We start from the raw sequence: 24,300 nt of genomic DNA, 5'->3' as shown, positions 1-24,300 counted from the left end.
CCTACATTATATGATAAAAGATACACTTGTGAGATTTGAAATCAGGTAGGTGATTTCCAGAACATTCTTAGAGTTAAAATTAACAGGCAGTCTTTCATAGGTAATGTTTACAAGGAATGGAGACTTACATAATTTAAAATATCAGTAGCAAAGAACATGCTGAGGGTTAAACTGCAGTGATTTTGAAATTTCATTTTAGCATATTTTGATAGTCAAGCATTTTAACTGGTTTGCAAACAAACTACTTCAAATACAGATTTTCAGTTAAAAGTGATCACTCAGCTCAAAAGACCACTTACCTGTGTCCTCTAAAGGCATATCAACAATGACTTGGTCACTGTATTTTCCATATAGACCATTAGAGCAAACAGCAACTATCTGAAGAACATAACTTGTATTGGGCAGCAGATTATTTAGTATAGCCCCCTAAAAGAAAAATGATGTTTAATAATTTACTTGCAAGTAAGTATAAAATATATGGAAATGTTAATTTTTCTTAACACATTTTTAATATGAATCATAAAGTTCCTTTCTTCTAGAACTCTAATGTATGCTTTTTACATTGTATTGCCACAACTGTTTGTTAATTAACTAAGAAAAAAACTCAAAACCTTTTGAATTTTTAAATGGAGGATACCAAACTACATCATTCTTTCATGCTGAACACTAGTTAGGTAAGTATTTTAGGTAACATTATCTCTGATAAATTCTGAGTTTGGGTATAAGGAACAGATCACATTAGTAAAATGCCATGAAGCTGTAACCAGAAACTTAATATTTACAGCAATATGATTGTACGGAATCTTATTAGCTGCTTGTGTGTGTCATTCTCTGCACATCATTGAGCAATGAAGTACAGATCACTGTTAATTGACTAAGGGTTTCATGGCTAAGGAGCTCTGAGACTGACATGGCCATAAATTTTGGCAATAGTATAGGCAAATCAGAACAGCAATCTGCAAAAGCATTCTCTGTTTTGGGTGAGGGAGGACTATTTTTGGTCTTTGTGGCTGCACAGCCAAAAAGTGAAGTACAGCTTGTTTGAGTTGCAGCCAAAGAAGTAATTTTTCACTGAACCAGCTCCCAGCTATTGTTTAATCCCTTAAGATAATTAACAGAGAGTGTTTTGCCATCACCACTTTGTATGAAACTTGAAGAGTTTACCAAGTCCTGATACCCATCTGTCAGAAACTCATGCTTAGTCTGGTCTTCTCCATCCAACTGTTGATAAAAGACAGCAAATCTCTCAATTGTGGTGTCATATACAACCCGAGGTCTTTCCCATGTAACAAGAAGACTAGTATAATTCTTTGGATCAGATTGGACGTTTTCAGGCTCTGAGCTGCAAACTGAAAGAAAAAAAAAGGAAAGAACACAATATTCATTAAATAGTACACATGAACCTGTTAAGATCTTGAGCCATCTCCTGAGAAAATTAAATCAAGTCTTTATGTTCTTCATTTTTAGCTTTACACTAAAATATCTGAGATGCCATGCACAATAAGGAGAACCAGTATTTTAACAATAGATTTTCAAAAGTCCCCTTTCCCCTTTATTTTTATACTGCATTTCATGAAATATTAATATCCAGTTCCAGTTCTCCATTACTCTGTCTTTGAGTCTATCAGAGCAGCATTAGAAGAGCTGCACACTCTCCCACCAGCTGTAATAGGCTGCAATCTGTATTAGATTGTTTTTAAAGACCAAAGGTAAACCTCTCTCAAGGGTGTTGGAATCTTTCTATAGAACCTAAAGAAGAAACAGGAGGTAAATAGGGAGAGGCTAGGAAATTATTTGACTAGCATGTGGTGATTTCACATTATTATATTTTAAGGCACCATCTAGACATCCACAGAAGTTGTCTGATCTGACTGTTGCAGTTCTGGGCATAATTCACGCACACCTTCTTTGTCAGCCTGGAACCTGCACTCTAGAAGATTCCTGGTCAAGCAGCTATTCTTGCATGTCTTCCAGCCTTTCCCCTGCAGGCCTCTTTAATTTTATTCAAGTAAGCTGAATGTTTTGATACTTTCCTGGACGTACAGCTGTACTGATTACCAGTGAGCTAGAAATTTACTGAGACTCTGCCATTTATTTTTTATTTTTTTAAATTGCCCAAATACCTGTGTGTGGCTTAAAAATAATATACAAGTTCAAGATTAACCTCTATGAAAAAACCACATTAACAGAAAATGCAAATTATTTTGCAGAAGCTCACTGAAAAAAGACATACAAGTTGTGACCCATGAAAAAAAGCAAAGCAGTATCATATACAGCTGCATCATTCCTAGTTGGTTTGGGTTTGGACTGAGATCCCACTCTCCTTCCTTGCTCTCATCATCCCCCCTGTGGGGAGCTGTGTCTTCAGACACAGCACTGAACAATGGAGATTAGTGTCAAAAGTGGTTACTAACCTAGAATATGCTGAGTTGGAAGGGACCCATCAGGATCACTCTCTTCAACTACCTGAAGGGAGGTTGTAGTCAGGTGGGGGCTGGGCTCTTTTTCCAGGCAACTAGCAACAAGACAATAGGGCATAGCCTCAAGCTGATCCAGGGGAGGTTTAGGTTGGATATTAGGAAGTACTTTCTCATGGAGCGGGTGATCAGACATTGGAATGGACTTCCCAGGGAAGTGGTGGAGGCACCGTCCCTGGATGTGCTCAGGGAAAGGCTGGATGTGGCACTTGGTGCCATGGTCTAGCCAATATGGTGGTTTTGGACATAGGTTGGACTTGATGATCGTAAAGGTCTTTTCCAGCCTTGGTAACTGTAATTCTGTGATTCTGTGATCATCGAGTCCAACTCCTGTCCCTGCACCCCAAGAATCACACCAAGTGCCTGAGATCATCATCCAAACGCTTCTTGAACTCAGGCAGGCTTGGTGCTGTGACCACTTCCCTAGGGAGCTTGTTCCAGTGCTCAACCACCCTCTGGGTGAAAAACCTTTTCCTGATACCCAACCTAAACCTCCCCTGATCCAGCTTCCTGCCATTTCCCCGAGTCTTGTCATTGGTCACAGGAGCAAAGAGATCAGTACCTGCCCCATCTCTTCCCCTCATGAGAAAGCCATAGAAGCCACAGCAACTAGTGTCTCAGAATGAGGGTCAGGGGTTCCTGACATTTCCTGTTATAAATCCCTCTTCTATCTTTGAAACTGCACAGCTTTTGCACTTTGGTTGCTCAGACTGGCTATCTGCCCCTGCCCTAGCTTTGGAAAGTTCCTTTCCTGTATATTCAATTTCTTTTCATATGTGCTTTCACATATACTGAAAAGGCATATTATTCAGTCTATTGCCTCATTTATTATTTCATTTCTCATGCCTTATTTAATCTGTTAAGACATGTCAAAAACACTGATTGGACTACATGAAGTTAAGTTTGAATCTTTCAAAAATTTAATTATATCTTACATATTAAAATTATTAGATGGATATACTTCTATTACAAAACTTTTACCTTGACTTTTGCACAACTAATTACGTAATCATTCCCTATTTGGAATAAATGGGGAAACATTTTTCAAACAAACTTTGAGATTCTAGGAAAAGCAAGCAAAACAACATTTCCGTCTAATTAAAAAAATAAGTGTAGGTTCCCTGGAGTTGTCTTAAAGGAAGAAAACACCACGATACTACAATGCCTTGGGGGACAACATTGCATTTGCAAGGAAAGGAAAAAAAGTTATTTTAATTAACTTTGCAGTTTGCCATTTAAACACAGGAGGGCACTCAAACCCCACTATTTTTAAAAACTCAATTTCTGTTCTGTATGCAGATGGGCAGTGTCGAGCAGCTCTGGTCTGAGCTAAACAATGAAAAATAACCAGCGATTTTTAATTTTTTAATTTATTTATTTTTGTGTATGTGTGAGCTAATGGTAAAGGTGTTATAAATCTGTGTATTTTAGTTGAATTCTGTAGCTTCCCAGGCTTTGAATCCACAGTGTGTCTGAAATACCATTTTATTCATTATATCAAATATTTTTAATTAATGTAAAGGAAGAGAAAAAAAATTTCAAGTTTAATTGAATTCCATTCCTAAAACTTGCAATTCCATCCCATTTCCACCAGAAGGCAAAAGGAAATCACTAGACCAGCAAAGACAATTTCCTTTTCAATTCTGAGCATTAAGGCAGATGACTTAAATTCTGATTTTAGGTTTGGGTTTTTTTAATGAATCACACCCCTCCTCAGCTTTTTCTCTTTGAAAATGTTTACAATAGCTCTCCAAACACTTCTTCATAGTTTAAGTACCAAGCTTCTCCACATACCAAACTCTTTGCTTTCCTTTTTCCTCCCTCTTTTTTTGTCTGTGAATTTGGTTCTGAAATCTCTGACTGCACCCAGACTAATTGAGCAATATTTTAATACTATTTAATATAATTTAAGAAAATATAATAGTTTTATTTTTAAAGGTGGAAGATTGGTATCTGCAATATTATTTCTTACAGTTTCACTCTGCTTTCTTCTTCATATGGTCCTTACATCTAGCTTTTTTTTCAAGAAAAAATTTATCTTCCCTTTTTTTCTCCTCCTTTTCATGCTCAGTCCTGATCATATTAATGACCAAGAAATTTCCTACATAACTGTCACCTGCATATTATTTTTCATGTTGATTAACCTTCCCAAGTTGTTTTCTCTTGCCCTTCTTCTGATGCCTCTTCATCAGTCTTCTTGCCTATGCTATTTCCTGCCCCTTCCTGAGAGTCTTAGTAACACAGAGGTACTTTGCTCCTGCCTTTTCCTGTTTTCCCTCTCTGGAAACTGGGACAAGTGAGGAGGTCACATATTAACCTACCTAATTCAAGACTTCTGCTCTGATATGGACTTTGAAAATCTGGGCAAAGACACTTCAAGAAAGGAAGTTATTGTCTCTGTTACTAGTCTGAGGTCATAGATATTCAACTGGATTACAGGTCTCAAGCAGCAAAACACTATTTAGAGGAAATTAGAGACCTCTTTAGGCCACTGCTGGACTACTTGAATTCAGACAGTGCACCTATCTTCGCTTATTCTTCTGTGGAATAAAATGCTGCCCATATAATTCAGAAGTTTTTAATCTAAACTGAATTGTATCATAGGGGAGCACCAAGGTACACTAATCAAATCGTAGTCAGAAACTATCTGGGCTGTGTTTTTGAGAACTTTCTGATGACATGGACATAAGAAAAATGGTCCATATACAGTAACCTGTCTCCCAGAGACTTTCATTAAACAGAGGGATTTGGGGAAGTATGGTCTTTAAGTTAGGCCAAATCAGCAGTGTCCATTGTAAACCTATTTGAAAACAGAAGTTCATTTAATTGAGATAATTTGCTTGATTGCTGCAGCTCAATTCCATACTCCTCCAAATTTCAAAATTTCAAGTGCTACTTAGTACCTAAACAGAGAAACCTTGCCAGAACAGATATTTCTTGGCTTAGACCAATGCAAAAGAATTCATATCCTGCACACACATCGGAGAAGCTCATGACAAGCTGAGGTAAAAAGAGAAGTGTCACTGAATGATTATAGAAATGAACCAGTAGAGCTATCCTGTGCAGCACCACGGTGAAAACAGTGTGATGTACTTGTGCTGGGGACCCAGCCCTCTGGCAGTTCTGAATGATGAATATCCCTCAGCTTGTATGCAAGTTTCACACACAGGATCATAATTCCAGTAGGAAAAAAGAAGATCCACCCAACCAAGGTGCCCTGGTTTGAGCCAGGATGAAGCCAATTTTTTCTTTTTACTGATTTTTTTTTCCTTCAGTAAGCTTTCTTGTAGCTAGCAACAGTGTGTTCTGCTAGGCTGATAAGACAGAGGAATGTTTTTCTAACTACTGAGGCTTCAAGGCTGCACCTGCACTCTGCCGGCTCAGAGACTATGGGGAGATCTGTGACCCCCTGTAGGAGGCTGAGTTAGACAGACAGCAAAACTGGCCAAAGATATTCCATTCCATATATCTACGTAAGCTCAAAGGAAGGTCAGAGATCACAGAAGACAACTTCCTTCCTTCTTCTTCTTCCCTTCTCTTCCGTCCATGGCCGGCGTCCGGGGAGGACTCTGCTCATCCATCATCGTCGACCCTTAGGCTCGAGATCTCCTGACCCCCATAACTCTCTGCTTTCTCCAGCAGCAGCTCCGGGATTCCCTGGGACTCTTCCCAGTTCAGGGAAGTGCTGTGGGAGTTGCTGGGGTGGGGGAGGCGAGAGGCTTTTGCCCATACCTGAATATATCTGTATATAATTGTATATATTTTCTTGTATCATTCATTAGGGTTTTAATTAAAGCTGTGTAGTTTAGTTTTCAATCCAGCCAAGTCTCTCTCTTTTTCTCTCTCTCCTTCCCTACCTGGGGGGGGGGGGGGGGGGGAGCGAGAGCATTGTTGTCAGACCTGAGTCAAATGGTGACACAAGGCAAATAAAAATGAAAATGCAGTTCTTTCTAATCTGGAAAATGCCTACACCACAGGCTTTAGCCATCTGTCTATGTCTCATTCAGCACAGTTCAGTGCAACTGAGGTTATGAATCTACAGGTATCCCCAGCCAAGTAGCAAACTAGAGCCCCCAGAATTAGATGTTTACTGTTTATTCCTCTGTGTTTCTGGGTACAGAAATCATTGACTTTCCTGCTTAGTGCTAGATTTTGTCTCCCATTACATAATGCACTCTTTTGGTCATATAACCTTCACAAATTTCCCTGAGATTTTAAGTAAAACAGAGCACAGAACCTGACTTTTGGGCTTTTCTCTATCTATCACTTTCTCAGCAGACTATGTGAAATGAAATTGGTGACCTCACTTCAGTCTCTGTTGGAAAAACATCCACATTATACAACTAAGAAAGAAATTGGTTTGCAAAACAAAATCCTCTTGCAGCCCCTGAAAAGGCAGCTTTGTTAAAGTCTGAAAAACATTAAAAGGGCAGTGCAAGAAAGCTTGAACTGACGTGATCCTCAATGAATGTTTGGTCAAGACAAGCATTTAATTTTCCACTCCATTTAATCTGACATGTTTTATGATTGCATTTTTTTTTATCTGAAGTGATAGATTTGAGTAATAATACAGCATGCTACTTTCTACACAATTTAAAATCAGTATCTTCATACTAGAATGAATCTTCTATCAAAAACTGTCTTTCAACATGTGAAGAGAGGGATGTCTGTTCAGTAAATACCTGCTTCATGAATTTCTTCTTGTCCAGTGTAGGAGGAAAACACTTGCCCAAAGAACTTATATTGCTGCTCTCGAAAGTTGTTTTGCAGGTAGTCCATCAGCATGACATAGCCAGATTGCTGCATTGTAAGGACTTCACAGAATACAGCTAACTAGAAGAGGTGAGGAAAAAAGAAGTCAGAAGTCACAACAGACTAATCAGATACTGCAAACAGACAAAAACCCAGAGGAAAAGATGTTGGGTAAAGTCTCTCAGTTGAGCTCTCCTCTGTGGAACTGAACTTCTGTTCCTCTGTACCAGCAGTAAATCTAATGGTTTACTACATCTCTCAACCACTCTGCTGCTGGAGCTCTGTCCAATCACCATCATTTAGCTGGGGGAATATGGGAAGAGTGTTTTGTGCTTCTCTTTATCTGGGCTGGAAGTCCAGACAGCTGCAGAGTTAGGAAGGTTATATTCTTACTCCCTTCTAAAGCAAGAAATTACTCAAAATCTAATCCTGAACTAAAAAAGGGAAAAGGCAACAAACTCAATGAATATATCTGCTCTCTAATTTAATAGGTGCAAGAAAAATTAAAAACTGGATAAAGGAAAAGTCAGGTTGTTGTGGTGGCAATGAATGTCGTAACTATTACCATATCCATAGCTACTGTTTTAATTTGGTATTATGTGCAACTGTTTGGTTTTAATACATTAAATAAATTACCTGGTCTTCAGAAATACTGATGGTATCTTTAAACACAATCCATTCAACTGTTTCAGAGCAGGGAGGAGTTGATAAAGACCCATTGTAAGTGTAATATTTATCTGTTGCATTTGGCAAAAGGTTCAGCAAAATAAATGGTTCTAAGGCAGCCTGTTTTCCTGAAAAAAAAAGAAAAAAGAAAAAAGAAAAAAAAGAGTCGGATAGTTAAAATACTGCAGAAGCAATGAATTCATAGAAACCACACTCCCCAGAAGAGTTACCACTATATGAGCATGCTAATTTTGTGACTTTTCAAAATTTGAGCTCGGGAGAGACTAGCATACAAATAAATAGCTGAGCTTTTCTATTTAGTTTGAGCAAGTATTCTTCATTAACTACTTCGTTTACCTGGGAAGATGTAATGAGTTACTCCAGTAGTAAATAAAATAATCAGTACATTGTTTCACAAGAATTTGTTAGGCTGTAAGTTTATTTGTAAATATCCAACATGCCAAATCTTTGTCTCACCCATGAACTTCAAATTAAAAATATGTTAAATCTCTGTTCTTTGTCTCATGACATGGCTTGAAACTCTCTGAATTTGGTCATGTTGTTGAGTTTCTTGCAAGATCTTAACCACTGCAGAAAATCATTGCTTGGAAAACTGTCACTGTGTTAGACCTGAGAGTTACATGATGGCAGAAGAATAATTTCTGTGGATCAGGGGTATTAAAAATGGTGATAATACAGTGAAAAACTGTAACAGCCTTACACAAAGCAGAGAAGTATGCAAAGACCTCCTCCAGGAGAGTTTATTGTCCTGTGAAAATACCATCATGCCTATCAGGTCAGCAGTTTACCTGGTACCTTGTTAGCTGGGAGAATGCATGAGTAATTGTTGGGAGTCCATCCACAGAAAGTTAAGTTCATGGTGATACGGCAGTAGAGCCCAGCAATAGAAATTGGCACAAATTGTACCAACTGCCTCAAGGGAGATTTTTTCAGCCTGTGCCAATACCAATCTTGTGACAATTATCTGTCTTATTGCCTGGTGCATCCAAAATAATACTTGTCTTTTTACATCCTGGAATAATATAGATACTTATATACCTTATTTCAATTTAAAGGTACTGATTTTAAATGTCTACCTATTTGGTAAGTATTCACTTATGAATATCTAATGAATTTTCAGACTGTGCATTAATTGGGAGTTTTACAGATACGTTAATTATTGAGCCCTGTACAGGTTTCTGATCTGTCTTTATCTTAATAATTCCTTACAAATTTTTTGAGAGTAGCAAATTACAATAAAATTTTGCTATAAATCATTCATGATTTTCTTTGATACACTTACTTTTCCACTGAGTTAAGGTTTAAGAGCTGGCTCCACCAGACTCTTTCATCCATGCATTGTGGAAGGAGAACATCTAGCAGTGTTGAGGAAAGCCCATCCTTCTATTTCTCCTTTCAACATGTTCATCAACCTTCAGACAGAAGCTATGATTGCTATTTGGTACATGCCTAGTTAACATATTCTTCCTTCAGTAAAAATAAATGGCCAGTCCATTTTATATAGAGGCTTGGGTACATGAATCTTCTCATTTATAGTGAGAATCCTGCCCTACATTTTGCAGCTTTGGATTTTAAAAAGCCCTTTGATGTGACTTACAGCCTAGATTCTAAATTTAAACACTTACAAAGAATGAAGAGAAAAAGACAGTTTGTTGGGAAGGAACAAGACTTCTCTGCAGCGTTTGAGAACTCAGCAGCTGGGATTCCAGTAACCACAAAACAGGTATGACTGAAAGATCATGTACATCACACTCAGGGACAGATTGAGTGCTATTCTCTTTTCTTCAGGAGGAACAACTTGATTTAATCATAACCTGAACTTTAAGAGCTCATTTGCATTTTATAAAAAAAAATATATAGTCTATCTTGAATCTTGCTGCTGATAGTTTACAGCTCCATCCAATGCAGTAGGACAGTATCTACCTTGATGTATTACTCATTCTGCTTCATGTTTCACAGAAGGTGGCACACAAAGATTATGAATCTTAACTCCTTTATATTTCCCCCTCCTCTGTCTTCTTAATTTTATATCTGTTGAATGATGCTTGTTTTCCAGAGAAAATCTTGATTTTAATGTCATACCTTTGAAACCATGTAAAATAGTCGACTAGTAGTTTTTCACACTTTCAACCTATTGATCCTAAGGGGCTTTATAAAGGCCAAGTATCACTGCATGCAGGAAAACTGAGACAAAGTTAGCCATTTACTTAAGATGTTGTGAGAAAATATCCCTATTCAAGTCGGTGATAATTCATGTTTCTTCTTCTGCAAAGCCATTCTGAAACTGAGTTTAAAACTGAGTCCAGATCTCCTCATGCATCACCCTGAAGTCCATGTGCTCCAATGTAAAACTATGGAAAATTCTAAAGCACCAAAGTGCCAACATTTGATTTGAATACTGCTAGTACAAAAATAATGTAATTTGATTAGCTCAGATTTACACAGGAGCTACCTAAAAAAATAATTTCTCTCCATTGAGTCTACTGAATATTGATATTCATATAGTCTCATGCTTGTATGACACATCTTGGGTGGGTGCAACAGATTTATTTGGCTTCCAACCACATATAAAATCCACAAATATATTACTTAGAAAACTCACAGAATAAATCAGACATTTCTCTTTATTAACATTTAGAGTTATAAATTCCTCATTATAGTTATATCTATTAAATTAAACTTATCAGTATTGTTAACAAACATTCTGACTTGGTGTAAATAAATAATAGAATCATAGAATATCTCAAGCTGGAAGAGAACCATGAGGATTATCTAATCCAAATCCCTGCTCCTCGCAGAACCACCTAAAAATAAACCATATGACTAAAAGTGTCATCCAGTCGCTCCCTGAACTCTGCCAGGCTTGATGCCATGCTCCAGTTGCTTCTTCCCTGAGAAGCCTATTTCAGTGACTGAACATCCTTTCAACGAAGAACCTCTTCCTAATGTCCAATCTGAACTTCCTCTACTGCAGCTTCATAACATTTCTTCATGTTCTTTCACTGCTTCCCAGAGACAGTAGATCAGTACCACCCCTTCCTCTGCCCCCCCTTGAGGAAGTTGTAGACTGTGATGAGATCAGCCCTCAGCCTTCTCCTCTCCAAGCTGAAAAAACTAAGTGACCTGAGTTGGTCCTGGTAAGTCTTATCTTCAAGATCTTTTACCAGCTTGGTCACCCTCCTGTAGACTCAGTCTAATAGTCTGAAGTCTTTTCTATACTAAGGAGCCCAAAACTGCACGCTGTTCTCAAAGTGAGGCTGCATCACTGCCATGTAGAGTGGAAAAACTGACTGGCTGGCTATGTTGTGTTTGATGCATCCCAGGACTTGGTTGGCTCTTTTTGCTGCCAGGGCACACTGTTGACCCATATTCAACTTGCCATCAACCCCAATCCCAAGATCTGTTTCTGTGGGGCTGCTTGCCAGCCTCTGGTTCCCTGATTTGTACATATAGCCAGGATTATCCTGTCCCATGTGCAGAATCCAGGCCTTTCTCTTATTAAATGTCATACGGTTGGTGATTGCCCTACTCTCTGGGCAGATGACTTTTGCTGTTGCTAACAAAACAGACATAGCTGAGCTGTAGAGAACTGTACTCCCTTATGTCTTTAAGGTTTCATAATTACACTGAAATGAAGCGTAGTCTAATCAGTAATCAATAAAAGATGGAGGCAGACTTACCAAAACGACTAACACTGTCTACTCCATTAATGATTGGATTATAATTCAGATTATCTTCTAGTCCAATCTATTAAAAAGAAATAGCATTTTTTTTAACAGTAGAGGCTTTGTGAAAAAAAAAAAAAGAAACAACTAGTTTACCACCAAAATTATCAAAGAGTTAAAGCAGAACAAATGTATTTTGCTCATTTTCTATTCTGTAGGAATACATTAGAAAGATATATGCAAATTTTAACTCAGTGATCACACACTGGAACCAGTTAAATGCAGCTTGAACATCTGCTATGTTTCAAAGTTTGTTAAATGACACAAAGATATATTTTACCTCAAACAAAATTGATAAAGCTCTTAACTTTCCATTTCCTTTAATTGCCTCTTCAAAATTTGTAAACTGATCTGCATCATAGCAGTAGATTTGCATCTGCAAATAAAAATATATTCAAATGTTACTTATACCAAAATTTAAATAAATTAACTAATGAAATTATTTATATTACCATTTTGAGAAAAAAAAAATATAAATATGTCCAAGCAGTACATTTAATTACAAATAAAGGGATTTTTAATCTTTCTCATAGATACAGAACTGGATCAATGAGCTGTTAACAGTCTTGAAGCAACCTCCCCTGGAAAACCACAAAGTATACAAGAGTTATCCCTTCAAGGAGCACAACTCTCCAGTAAGATAAGGTAACTTGCTGATACTGAACATCTAACCCAGAGTACATAGATGAGATTAATCTTGAAATCAGTGGTAAAACATGAATAAGGCAGAATGTTCCTACTGCAGCTGCTTTGCCCTAAGCATAGAGAAGCATTGGTAGCAAAAGATGAGCAGCTATTTTGTGCCCCCATTTGACTGCTGTTACGGGCACTGGGTTTGTTCCATCTTTTCCTGTCTTTCTCCAGATGCTGTTGGGAAACGTCCTCCAACACTGGGTCACCATCATGAATGGAGGAGTGTCCTGCTTCTACTGCCTTTCCATGTGATGATTACAGAGGAGAATATTCACTTTGATGCTTTGGCAGGACAGGTGGAATGTGAGTGGGAATGTTTAAATGGCTAATGAGGTAAAGGAAATGACACTTCCCAGGGAAATCTCCTGGCTTACAGCTCTCCGTGGAGTACAGCAAAAATGTCTATTGCTGTGCTCTGACATTGAAGTCCAAAGTTCTCAGAGCGAGGAGCAGCACAGTTGCCTTCCACAACTATGTCTTTTTAGCTGGAAAATTATAACAATGCCCTGTTGAGGGTTGAAAGTCTGGTCTGCAGAGTCCCCTTGTGGATCTCAGTGAGAACTCTCCTCTCCTCCCCTTCATCCCTATGCTGCTACAAGCTGCTCTGCCAAACCAGCCAGAGGTATGCTGGCCTGGCTGCCCATGAAAGGACCTGCTCTCACACGGTGGTTCCTGGCACGCTGCTGCCAGCTTTCTCTCCATCCCAGCAACGTGGGCTGCACTCTGTCTCAGTAAGGCCCAGCAGCTCCTATGGACTCTCAGCAAAGTCCCAGCTTTGAACAGTCCATTAATATTTTAAACAACCAACTGTTGTGCAATATGATGAGCCAAACTTGTAGGAGCTTAACTGTCAATGAGAGCTTGTACTTCATCAGATCAGCAGAACTGACTTGTAATGTCATCTTAGAAGACGTGTGTGAAAATTCATAGTTTAGACATTCTCAGCATTACACAGAGTAATGCCTTACACTGGCCTTCTAAAGTTAGTCATGTAATTATTATTGATTTGTATTTAAGTGAATTACTATATTTGAAAAGGGACTTTAATCAAAAAAATAAAGGTATTTAGTAAACAGTATTACTTTTTGCAGAAAGTAAAAATCATCAAAATTGTCAAATTCTATTCCATACTTTACCTCAAGAGGAAATTTTCGCCCTTCTAAACTATGTTCTGATCCATCTGATGACACATTGCATTTTCCCCAGTGAAAAGTGATCTTGCTTGCTTTGAATATGGTGTCTGAGCCACCTCCACTTACATAATAATCATTTGTCAGGTTAATTTCCACTGAACAAAGAGAGAGGGAAGAGAAAAAAAGGGAGTGTCAATATAAAAGCCAGCCAAGGCATCTACAACTCTCATATTTCAGTGTTAGGTGCTAAAAGGTAAATATGATACACCTTTTTACCTGTACCTCATATGCAATTTGACAGTAAATTGGTTATTGGAACAAAGAAGCCTGGTAATTCACTATTAGCATGGAGAAGTATGTTTCATTTCATGCTGCAATTCATAAAAGAGTAATCCGGTGAAGGGCACCATTATATTGGTCTCCTGTTGTCTGAAACTAGGCAGAGAACTACACTAAAAAGCTCAGAGAACTGGCTCAGCCACAAATCTGACTGTCTAAGGAAAGAAATTCCTGAAATACACAGCTTCCTGAAAGGACCTGTGTTTTCAACAAAAAGGAAAATGCCCTCCTCCCTTCTCCCCCCCCCCCTTATTGTAGTAATTCTAGATACAAAACATGAGACAACACATGAAAATCAAATTTTAGCCAGTTCCTAGGAAGACTGTCCTGTCTATGAGACCCTTTAGCTGTGCAGCAATCTCCCATGGGAGAAGGTGATGATAAGGACTTCATATGGACATAACTGTACACAAACTGTAGATGGGACTGAACGTTTGTCTTCTGGATGGAATGAGCAGAGTGTAATAGACTGAAGCCCCACATCTGGCTTTCCTGCCTCCAGTGATTGTGAATTGTTTGATCTCTTGCTAAAACAGCATTAACAGAATTCGGTTGCGTCACATTCAACACCTTGAAGGCAATTTTAACTGCAGAGCTTAGCAGTTCCTTTTATAATACTTGAATTGCTGTAAATGAGGAAGAGCTCAGTTCACTTTTATGGACTTCAAATAATGTTTCCTCAAGGATCTCTTGAAAAGATAAATGCTCTAGTTATCCCATCTAGTAGGTCAAGAGGGAAGTAAGTAATTTGTGTGGTAGTATGTAGGAGGTACATGATGGGGCCAAGAACAGAAATCAGGAATGACAATAAAATAAATAAAGTAAAATAAAATAAAATAAAAAAAATTAATGGCTAGCCTAGGGGTCCCACTGGTACTGGCTGAAGGTCAAAGGCAGTTGCTAAGTGATTCCTTCCTCCATACTTTTGACCAAAATAAAAAACAGTACTTCCAACAAACACCTTTTACTTGCTGTTACCCTGGATTTATACAGGAAAGTGGTTGCAAAAGGATTTGTCTGACAATGTAAATGCTACCATAAGCTTTTTTTTTAGCTGGGAGAAACAGGAATTTGTAGGCATAAATCACTGCTTACTAAACTACATTTCAAAGATAGGGAAGACAAATTGGACCATAAAAGCACCTATTTATCTTCTTTGACTGTAAGAAGAAAGATAAGTGAGTAGATCAGACACAAGTGTCTAAATTATATGTGTCTATATGTAGGTGAGATGAATCCCATCCTGACTTTTTTGAAACCAAAGCTCATCCATGAAGTGCTTCCAGATGAGCAGGTAATTTATTCGTGCTTCTAAAAATAATTTTTGCATACTTGCTACAGATTCTAGATATGTAGCAATATTTATAGTTGTTTCATAGCACATACTAAATTATTTGCTTCAATGAAGTATTCATGACACAGTGATGGTAATGATGTGATTGCTTTAGCTCTACCTGTGCAAATTATTTGCATTTGTGTTTTAGTGATTGCTCTGCTGTGCTTCACTGATGTCATCATCTGTTTGGATTTTTTTCTTTAGTGGGTAAATTCAGAATGCACAAGCTAAGGAAAAGTAAAATGAAAATGTTTCATTAGAAGTCCTTGGCTCACTGTCCATCCCATGTAACTTTTCCAACCTCATTTAATTCCAATAATGAAGTCTGACTTTTTACCTGTTTTGCCAGTGTTGCGAATAAAAGTATCTTCCAAAGTTTCCTTTTCCCATCCGTGGAATTTCAGTTTCTTCAGATTCACATTTACTTGTGTGAGATCTTCATCTATATTAATAGGAGATTGTTTGGCACCATTGCAGGCCGAATATTTCTTTCCCCAGCTCTTTTGGTTCAAAGTTCCTAGAAATCAAAACATTTGGAGTAGATGCATTTAAAACCCAAACTGGCATCCATGTATTCTTTAATGTTAGAAAGTTAAAAAACAGTTTGCAATCTATGATCAGGGTACCTGCCCTTCTTTTAGGCCTCATCTGTAGCAGTACTTAGCACACCTACCACTGCATCCTACCTTCAACAGTTAAGCAACTTTTTGACACTTTTAGACATTGTACATGCATGCTCATGAATCTCTAGGGAAAGCAGAAAACAATAAAATATACAGAAATAATAAAGGAAATAAAGGGGGAAAAAAAGCTTTCAAGTGAAATAAACTTGCATTAAAAAACCCTTGGGATTTACTGTAAAAACTTCCTTTCCAAATATCTCTCTTAATCATAGAATCATAGAATGGTTAAGGTTGGAAGGGACCTTAAAGATCATCAAGTTCCAACCTCCCTGCCACCCTCCACACCCCACACTAGACCAGGCTGCACAAAACCTCATCCAACCTGGCCTTAAATATCTCCAGAGGAGGGGGCAACAAAAACCACCCTAGGCAGCCTATTCCAGCACCTTGCTACCCTCATTGTGAATAATTTATTTCTGATGTCTAACCTAAATCTCCCCTCTTTCAATTTAAAACCATTACCCCTTGTCCTATCACTGGCCCTTGCTGGTGAAAAGCCCCTCCCCAGATTACCTGTAGGCCCCTTAAGATACTGGAAGACTGCTGTAAGATCTCCCCAGAGCCTTCTCTTCTCTAGGCTAAACAGCACCAACACTCTCAGCCTGTCTTTGTAGCAGAGGTGCTCCAGCCCTTTCATCATCTTAGTGGCCCTTCATTGGACCCTTTCCAACAGCCCCATGTCTTTCCTATGCTGAGGATTCCAGAGCTGTATGCAGTACTGCAGGTGCAGTCTGACCAGAGCAGAGGGTCAGAATCACCTCCCTGGCCCTGCTGGCCACACTTCTTTTGATGCAGCCCAGGCTGCAGTTGGCTCCCTGGGCTGCGAGTGCTCACTGGTGTCTCATGTCGAGCTTCTCATCTACTATGACCCAAATCTTGTGAATATCATTAAGGTTCCATCTGTTCAATGAAGTCAGCCATCCAATAAATAAAAACAATAACATCTTTTTAAAAATCCTTACACAGTGAGAAAAATGTAAAGCAATCCTACTCTGAAAAGGAAAAAAGTTAGTGATGCTCTGGCTGGAGAGCCTGGCAGGGACAGCTTTGCCCAGGGAGGGCCATGCACACATGCTCCAGCCACCTCCTATTGCATCTGCGCAGCAGGGCACGGACACAGACAGCACCAAAGATTTGATTATTTTCCCTAAGAAATGCTTGAGTGCTCTATGGATCAGTGTAAGGGGTTAGCAGCTGCTCTGAGAATCTTTTGTTTATAAAATATAGTGCTATAAATAATGCAATATTTTGCATATGTTTATGTGCTTGCATATATATAAATATTTTTTCCTGACAAGGAATTCTGGTAACACTTCAAAGGGCTAATTAAAACAAATAGTTAACTGCACAGACCTAAGAAAATATAATTGCTTCAGTTAGCCTCCCACTTACTAGTAATTAAGAGCTAATATTAGTGCATCCAATGCACATTTGTGAATTCTATTAGATGTGTTGAAACAAGCCAGCGCTCATTTACAGGCCACTGCACTATATCCAAGTCTGTCAGAGGAAGATTTGCTATACTGCACCCCAGGCAAGGACAGCCCTCATATTGCACTCAGAAAAATCAGAGATGGGAGAAGAGATGCAGCCAGTCCTGTAACCATGACAATAGCCAGTAATACAAGATGCTGATCTGGATAGCTAGCTACCTAGACACAAATCTGAGCTAAATTATTCAACAAGTATCAAGTCAAGTGAGTTACCAATATCACCTTGCCACATCAGAAGTACCTCAGGTCAGATGGTATATAATCCATTTACTACTTGCAAACAGCATCAGAATAAACTGTTAGGCACAACAGCCAACCAAACTGAAATGAGTTTAGGTCATAGGGTTACGAATCTGAATATCCTGCAGGTGGGGATTAGAGACCTGTACCAAGCAAGCAGTGGTTCCCTTGGGAATGGCACACAGGGTAAGCTTCCAGCTCCTTCTCAAGTCATGCTTCTCCTGGACATTAGCTGAGTTATAGTTTATCATCTGGGCAAATAATGCAGTATGTTGATTTCTAATGTACTTTTCCTAAGAAAAGAGTGGCTAATATTCACCTTCTTTCTCAAAAGCTTCCCTTCAGAAATTTTGAGCCAAAGACAACCAAAACTTGGAGGATGAGCCTGCTCAGATCTACAGTGAATTTTGTAACAAATGCTGAAGGCTTTCAAGACCAAGAAAGCCTATTTTATTATAATAAATTAGAATAATTGCCTTTTTAAGCAAAACCCTGCAAGCATGGTCAGACAATTCTTGGCTTGCCCTGTGCATCCTTGCAGACAGGCTCTTGCTTCCAGGTCTGCTTTCAGCCAGTTTAGTGATTTTCTGAGCTGCAGTAAACTCTTTAGAGCCCTCCCTGGCTCTTTAAAAGTCTCTGCCAGTTTGGTTTGGGTTGGCTGCCTTGGAGTTAGGCTGAACTCCCCACTCTATGCTCTGTTTGTTTTGTGTCTTTCTTTTGCTACAGTCCAAGACTTCCTCAGGCTCCTGCCGTTGCCCCAGAGCAGTAAAAATCTCATTTCTCTTTTCACTGACATACCCAGTCCCACTGCTCACCTGCAGTCTCTCCTTCACAACACCATCACAAATCTTTTTCCAATACACATTCCTCTATATTCTAGTCTTCCCACCACTTACATTAGAACTGACTGAAAATACCACTCTTTTCTCCCTCCCACCAGTGTACTTCTAGGTACTTTCTTCCATGCTTCTTTTGATGAATGCCACTATCTCATTTTTGCATTTTCAGTTTAAATTCCCTATTATCCACTATCATGTTCAAGAAAAACATAGACATTAAAATTACAGAAACTAGAATCTCCTTCCAACTTTCATAGTTTCATATTTTGTGGTTTAGTTATTTAAATTCTTTCACTTGATGTTATCTGTACCTCAGCAGGTAATATAACAAATCCCTAGCATGAATCAAATGATAACAGGAGTAACCTTAGCTCTTCTCAGAACATTGTGTTGTGTCAACACTGTAATCCATCACAATGACCTCAGCCAGGGCACACAGAGTTGAGCAGGATGCTAGCTGTAGGCACTATGGTGATGCTGAGGCCCGACCAACAAAGTCTGTTCTTTCACCCTGGTTGTGAAGCTTTTTGTAAGTATTGCCAGAAAGAAATGGAAACTAGAAGGCTCAGTGAGATGAACATTATTTCTTGTCCCTCAGAAAGGCTTCAAATCTATGTGATGAGCTTGCTAAATATTTGACAATGTGCTTTTTTTCAGCCAAGCAAGTGATTATAATAAAAGATGATGATAATAAAAAGAGTATCCTTTCATAAATAACTTTGTGGTTTACACCTTACTGAAATCTTGCAGCATCTATGAATCTTTATGCCATAAAGAAAGTTTCAGAATAGTGATTTTCATGTAATTGCAGATTGCCATCCACTCAGCAAGATGATCTGTTTGTATGATGTATGAAAAAGATGCAAACACTGTTTCAGCTACTTGCTGGTAAATAAAAAGAAAAATATCTGTCCTATATGTATGAATGGTAGATTGAAATCAACCAAGGATAAATGAAAAGCATTTCATGGTTGCAGAGAACAAGAGATAAGACTTCGAGCTCTGACAAGTGAATGGAATGCTCCAAATCAATGCTCCTGCTGGCAAACCTGAATAAGTGAAATTTTAATCAGTTTTCTTCCTTATGGTGCAGCCGCTGGTGTAGCTGCAAAAGCTACATAAGCAAAGGACACCATTACTGCTCACAACTGCAGACACACCATTGATTTCAGCACTGAGGAACACAGGCCATGTGGAAGTTCTCTTTCTAAGTTAAAAATTATATTGAGCTCAGTAACAAGGAACAAGGTCTGTGTACATTTTGCATGTCAAGAGGAAAATCACACTTGAATAACTACTGAGAAATTGTAGCATTTATTAAAAGCTATGGAATTAAATGTACTGGAAGTCAATGAAAAGCTCTACTCTGGGGAAGGGACTCAGGGAATTCCAGAAGGAACTGGAGTTCAGGCATGATAATCCAAATTATATTTGAGCAGCAAAATACATGTTTGTGCATAAATCCTGCAAATGTTGGAACAGATAATGGTTATGTCTGTAATATCAAGTTGTGCAGACTAATACAAGTGGATTCACAGAGTGAAACAGTTGGGGCTGAGAACCAAATGACTGCACAATATGACCTTCAGAAGTTTTTTACTTCAGCCTAGCTATGTCTGATCCCATAGGCTGAATGTCTAGCAGCTGCAGAAGTGCATTAGGTAGATTCCTGCAGCACATCTCCTGTTTAATATCAGTCAAGATGAACCCCTGTGGCACACTGTGAGACAACTTTATCTTGGGAACTAAAGCTTGGAAAGTGGGAAGCAGCCAAGAGGTTTGCTTCAGAAGTCCACTCCCAATCTGAACTAAATAAAGCATCAACGTAAATGCAGCCAGTGTAGGTAGCAGGTGGTGAAATTCCTGCAGTTTCTGTAGCTTGCAGGAAGCCAAAGTAAAAGCTGAAGAACTAAATGTTTTTATACAAGAGCAGATTGTTTTACTGCATGTGTTATGATGAAAATCATAAATCAAAGCAGTGCCAGCCATTTTGAAAAACATAGTGGAAAGTGATCTTCAAAAATGAATTCCCCCAAACCATGCTTTGGAAATCTAAGGAGGATAAAAATGTGCATGATATATCTTGAAAAATGCACAGAGGAACCAAGGTTTGTCAAAACTGCCACCCCTGAAGAAGTAACTCGCAATTCATGATGAATGAAAATGACACAATGGACACATTGTGAAAATGAAATGGACACAGCAGATTACAACATAATGGAAGACTGTCTACACCGTAACTTTTGAAACTCTTGCCCAGGGCACAATGTCCAAAGAAAATTTTCCTACCCTTTCTTACCTAACTCTGCTCCTTGTCCTTAGCCCCAGTGATCCCATCCCTGCAACAAGCATCCACTTCACTTTTTGCCCTCCAGTTCCATCCTCTGCTGCCTTTAGAAGATCTGGCCTGCAACGTGTAACTGCACTTCTGTCTTTTGAAAAAATACTTGAAAGAAAAGCCTCTGTCAGACAACTCTGTGTGTGGGTACCATATACAAGAGCAAAGAGTGAGCAGGGCTGAAGACAAGCTGTGAAACTGAGTGGGCTTTGGTCCTCCCAGCAACTTGCCAGGAGAGGGGTTTCTCATCACACTTGCACACTGTTAGGTGCATGTCTGCGGGGCTCCATACCTTAAGTATGAGTCCTGCTGTTTGCTACCATCTACTAGTACTGGCTGGATGCAACATAATGGAAGCCATCTTTTTAAATCAATGGAAAATATACATAAAGAACTTAAATGTAACCATCAAATCCAATTCATGGGAAACTGACTATGTGAAAGAAATACTCTGCATTTCTTCTTTGTGCTGAATATGGGTGCAGTTTCTGAAGAAATGCAATCTTAAAAATAACACTTCAGGTTTTATGGGAATAATAACAATGCCAGAAAACTGCATTAGTGAGGAGATGCATTTTACTTGGAAAATTCTACTTCCCAGCACTTCACTTTAGTAACTGTTGTTTTGACATGACAGAGTTTGCATTCTTAGCTCTTATTAGGATCATGTTTCTCATGAATGGGGATACTTCTAGCATGTGCCTCATCAGGAGCTACAAGAAACTCTAGATTTAGTGACAATTACAGAGAAAGAAATGCTTTAAACATTGGTGAAGAAGCCACCCTTGCTTCACAAGAGTAAGCTGTGAAACACAGAGGTGAACATAATCACTGTTGGGTATCTCTCTTAGAAATAGGGATTCAATATAAGATCATATAAGTTTCAGATTCTAGCCAGTTACTGAGTCTAAACACTGCTTCTGAAACTGGCAGTAATGGGTAGTACAGAAACAACCATAGGTCTGATTCAGGTTTTCCATTGCTACTACCTCATTTATTATTTAATGATTTAAACTGATGTGAACACTGATGTTTAATGTCATAGATGAAAACCAGCAGAAACAAGAGAGAGTTTCTCTACTTAATTTCTTCCTCTCCATTTTTCATCAGCTTTTGCTTTCACAATGATGTAATTGCATTCATAAAAATAGATTGGACACATACAGGAGATGAAGGATATTCCCTCTGTGTGGACTGTTAATAATGGATTTGCCTTATCGAAAATGTTATCAACTTACCACTTTGAAGCGTTACATGATTTTGAGTGTTGGTTGTTTTTTTTTCAGAACAAACACATTTTATCTAAGATATGACAAATGAGAAATAAGGCCATAAAAAGATGTGGGTACTTATATCGGGACAAAGTTTAACTTTAGAAGCCAAATCATTATTGCTCTAAACACTCTTTATTTCTGCTTCACTATTTAGATAGTGTATCCAAACTGGATGAGCAGAGGAGATGGAGATCAACAAACCTCAGGGGCTTTATACCATCAATAGCTACAGCATTTAGTTTATTACCAAAAGTTGCACAACACAGTCTCTAATCCTCCAAGCCAGAAGAATTATTTCAGTTCACATTTTGTATGAATGCACTACTGGCCCAAAGAGAGAAGTAGTGCCAATACTAATCTTGTAAATTTTACCACAGCTCAGGTTACCAAGGCCATGACATAACACTCTGCATTCCCAGGAGACATTTTGGTCACTAAAAAAATGGAAGGTGTTAAGTTTTACATATTATGTGTAGAAAACAACAATTCTGGTTTGTCTTGTTCTACATTATAAGGATTTTTGGATTTTGTGTTTCTCCCAACCAAAAGCCCCAGTTACACACACAGTCTGTTGATGGTCAGTTTCATAAATTTCATAAAAATTCTTCAGATGAAAAAGAACAGACTTTAACAGGTGAAATTACTTGTCAGGACTGAGTCACAAGTACAGAGAAGAAATTTTCTCCTCCAGGTTTCAGCTTAGCCAAGTATTGTGCCAGTCTCAGTGATGTAATTGGTTGTGGATGTTCCAAGACTGGATTGCTTGCCAATGTCTAGGTCAAGTGTTCAAAAATGAAATTATACTGGCTATGTTAAAGACAGTTAGCCCACAGAGTAACTGGATGGCCACTCCAAAAAGTATAATAGAGTTTAAACCCTCAAAATTCAACACTAATAAAGTAACTTGCTTTTAAATGACCAGGAGCCAAATATATTTATCCCACGCATTTTTCTGGCACACATGCAGTGACAGAGAAATTAATCCAATATGTTTTCCTATTGTAGGGTGCAGCATTTCAAATAAAGTAAACTGCACCAACAAAAAATTCTAGTTGCTTTGCAACTAGATGCATTCAGACAAGCCAAAACATCTAATTTATTATATTGTTTAGTGCCTTATTTTGTCCTTTTTGTATCGAGGCAGCAGCATACCTACACTGCATTCTGTGTATGTAAACTCCTGTGTTCCTAAAAGATGGCAGAGCACTAACCTGTCTTCAGCTGAACTCTGGTATTCAGCTAAACTTCTCTGTTCTTCATTAGAATGTGCTGGACCACTTAACTCTTATGAAAATCTAACTAAGAAGATGAGTGTCCTGGTTTGAGCCAGGATGAAGCCTTTTCTTTTTACTAATTTCTTTTTTCATTCAATAGGCTTTTTTTTAAACTACTAGCAGAGTGTTCCAACTAAGACTGATAGTGGTGGAATGTTTTTCTAACTCCTGGGTCTTCAAGGTCACATCTTTTCCCTGCAGGCTCGAGCTCTTCTGACTCTCATCACTCTGCCTCTCTTCGGCAGCTCCGAGACTTTTTGGGACTGTTTGCAGCTAAAGAGATGCTGTGGGAGTTGCTGGGGGTGGGGGGAAGCAATAGGGGCTTTGTACATTTCTTAAATGCATTTGTATATAATTGTATATATTTTCCTATATTGTTAGTGTTTAATTAAATCTGTGTAGTTTAGTTTTCAATCCAGCCAAGTCTCTCTTTCTCTCCTTCCCTATCCAGGTGGGAGAGGGAGGGGATCGAGAACATTGTTGTCGAACCTGAGTCAAACGGTGATGAGTCAGGAAAATTCTGATGAAACATTCTGTTATTTTCAGAGTATCTAATCTCTCTTTCATATTTTGTTTATTTATTTGGACATACACTTTATGCTTCCTTCACATCTATGATCACTCAGACACTGCTCAATAAAATAATCAAAAAAGGCAATTGAGTGAGAAAAATGTTTTGTTTTTTCAGTTTATCCCCACAGAAAAAAGCCCAAGCTAAACAACAAACATCAGATGATAGATTAAACTAGTCATTGAGATACAATGGAAAACCGCAATCAGTTAATAGACAGTGGCTGTCTGCTGATTTTTTTCCAGGGAGTCAGTCTGATAATGATTCATACTCAGACTAAGTGAATTACTGAGCAAAATGCGTAGGAGGATGAATGCCAATGGACAGCTTTCTTTCAATACAGCAACTGTTTGCTGCTCCTCTTCTTCTTTCATTCCTTGATAAATCTGCTCATTGCAGGCTAGTTAGAAAATATATAATAAAACACTTCTATGTCAGAGAAATAC

The 24,300-nt window shown here is 38.5% G+C and overlaps 1 protein-coding gene across 1 annotated transcript in view; it reads right to left on the bottom strand.

Annotated features, from left to right (window-relative positions):
- PTPRZ1 (protein tyrosine phosphatase, receptor-type, Z polypeptide 1) overlaps positions 1-24,300 on the bottom strand; it is a 136,705-nt gene that overhangs the window by 46,875 nt on the left and 65,530 nt on the right. Inside the window, exons 3-10 of the mRNA XM_010004306.1 lie at positions 15,480-15,659; positions 13,471-13,622; positions 11,922-12,017; positions 11,597-11,663; positions 7,866-8,023; positions 7,160-7,310; positions 1,165-1,349; positions 300-426 (exon numbers count right to left, since the gene is read on the bottom strand). Coding sequence (XP_010002608.1) covers positions 300-426; positions 1,165-1,349; positions 7,160-7,310; positions 7,866-8,023; positions 11,597-11,663; positions 11,922-12,017; positions 13,471-13,622; positions 15,480-15,659 — 1,116 coding nt within the window. The remainder of the gene's footprint in view (positions 1-299; positions 427-1,164; positions 1,350-7,159; positions 7,311-7,865; positions 8,024-11,596; positions 11,664-11,921; positions 12,018-13,470; positions 13,623-15,479; positions 15,660-24,300) is intronic.

Source organism: Chaetura pelagica, unplaced genomic scaffold (assembly GCF_000747805.2).
Source record: "Chaetura pelagica isolate M959 unplaced genomic scaffold, ChaPel_1.0 scaffold68, whole genome shotgun sequence".
Taxonomy (NCBI): domain Eukaryota; kingdom Metazoa; phylum Chordata; class Aves; order Apodiformes; family Apodidae; genus Chaetura; species Chaetura pelagica.
This window is presented reverse-complemented; position numbering and strand designations above follow the sequence as displayed.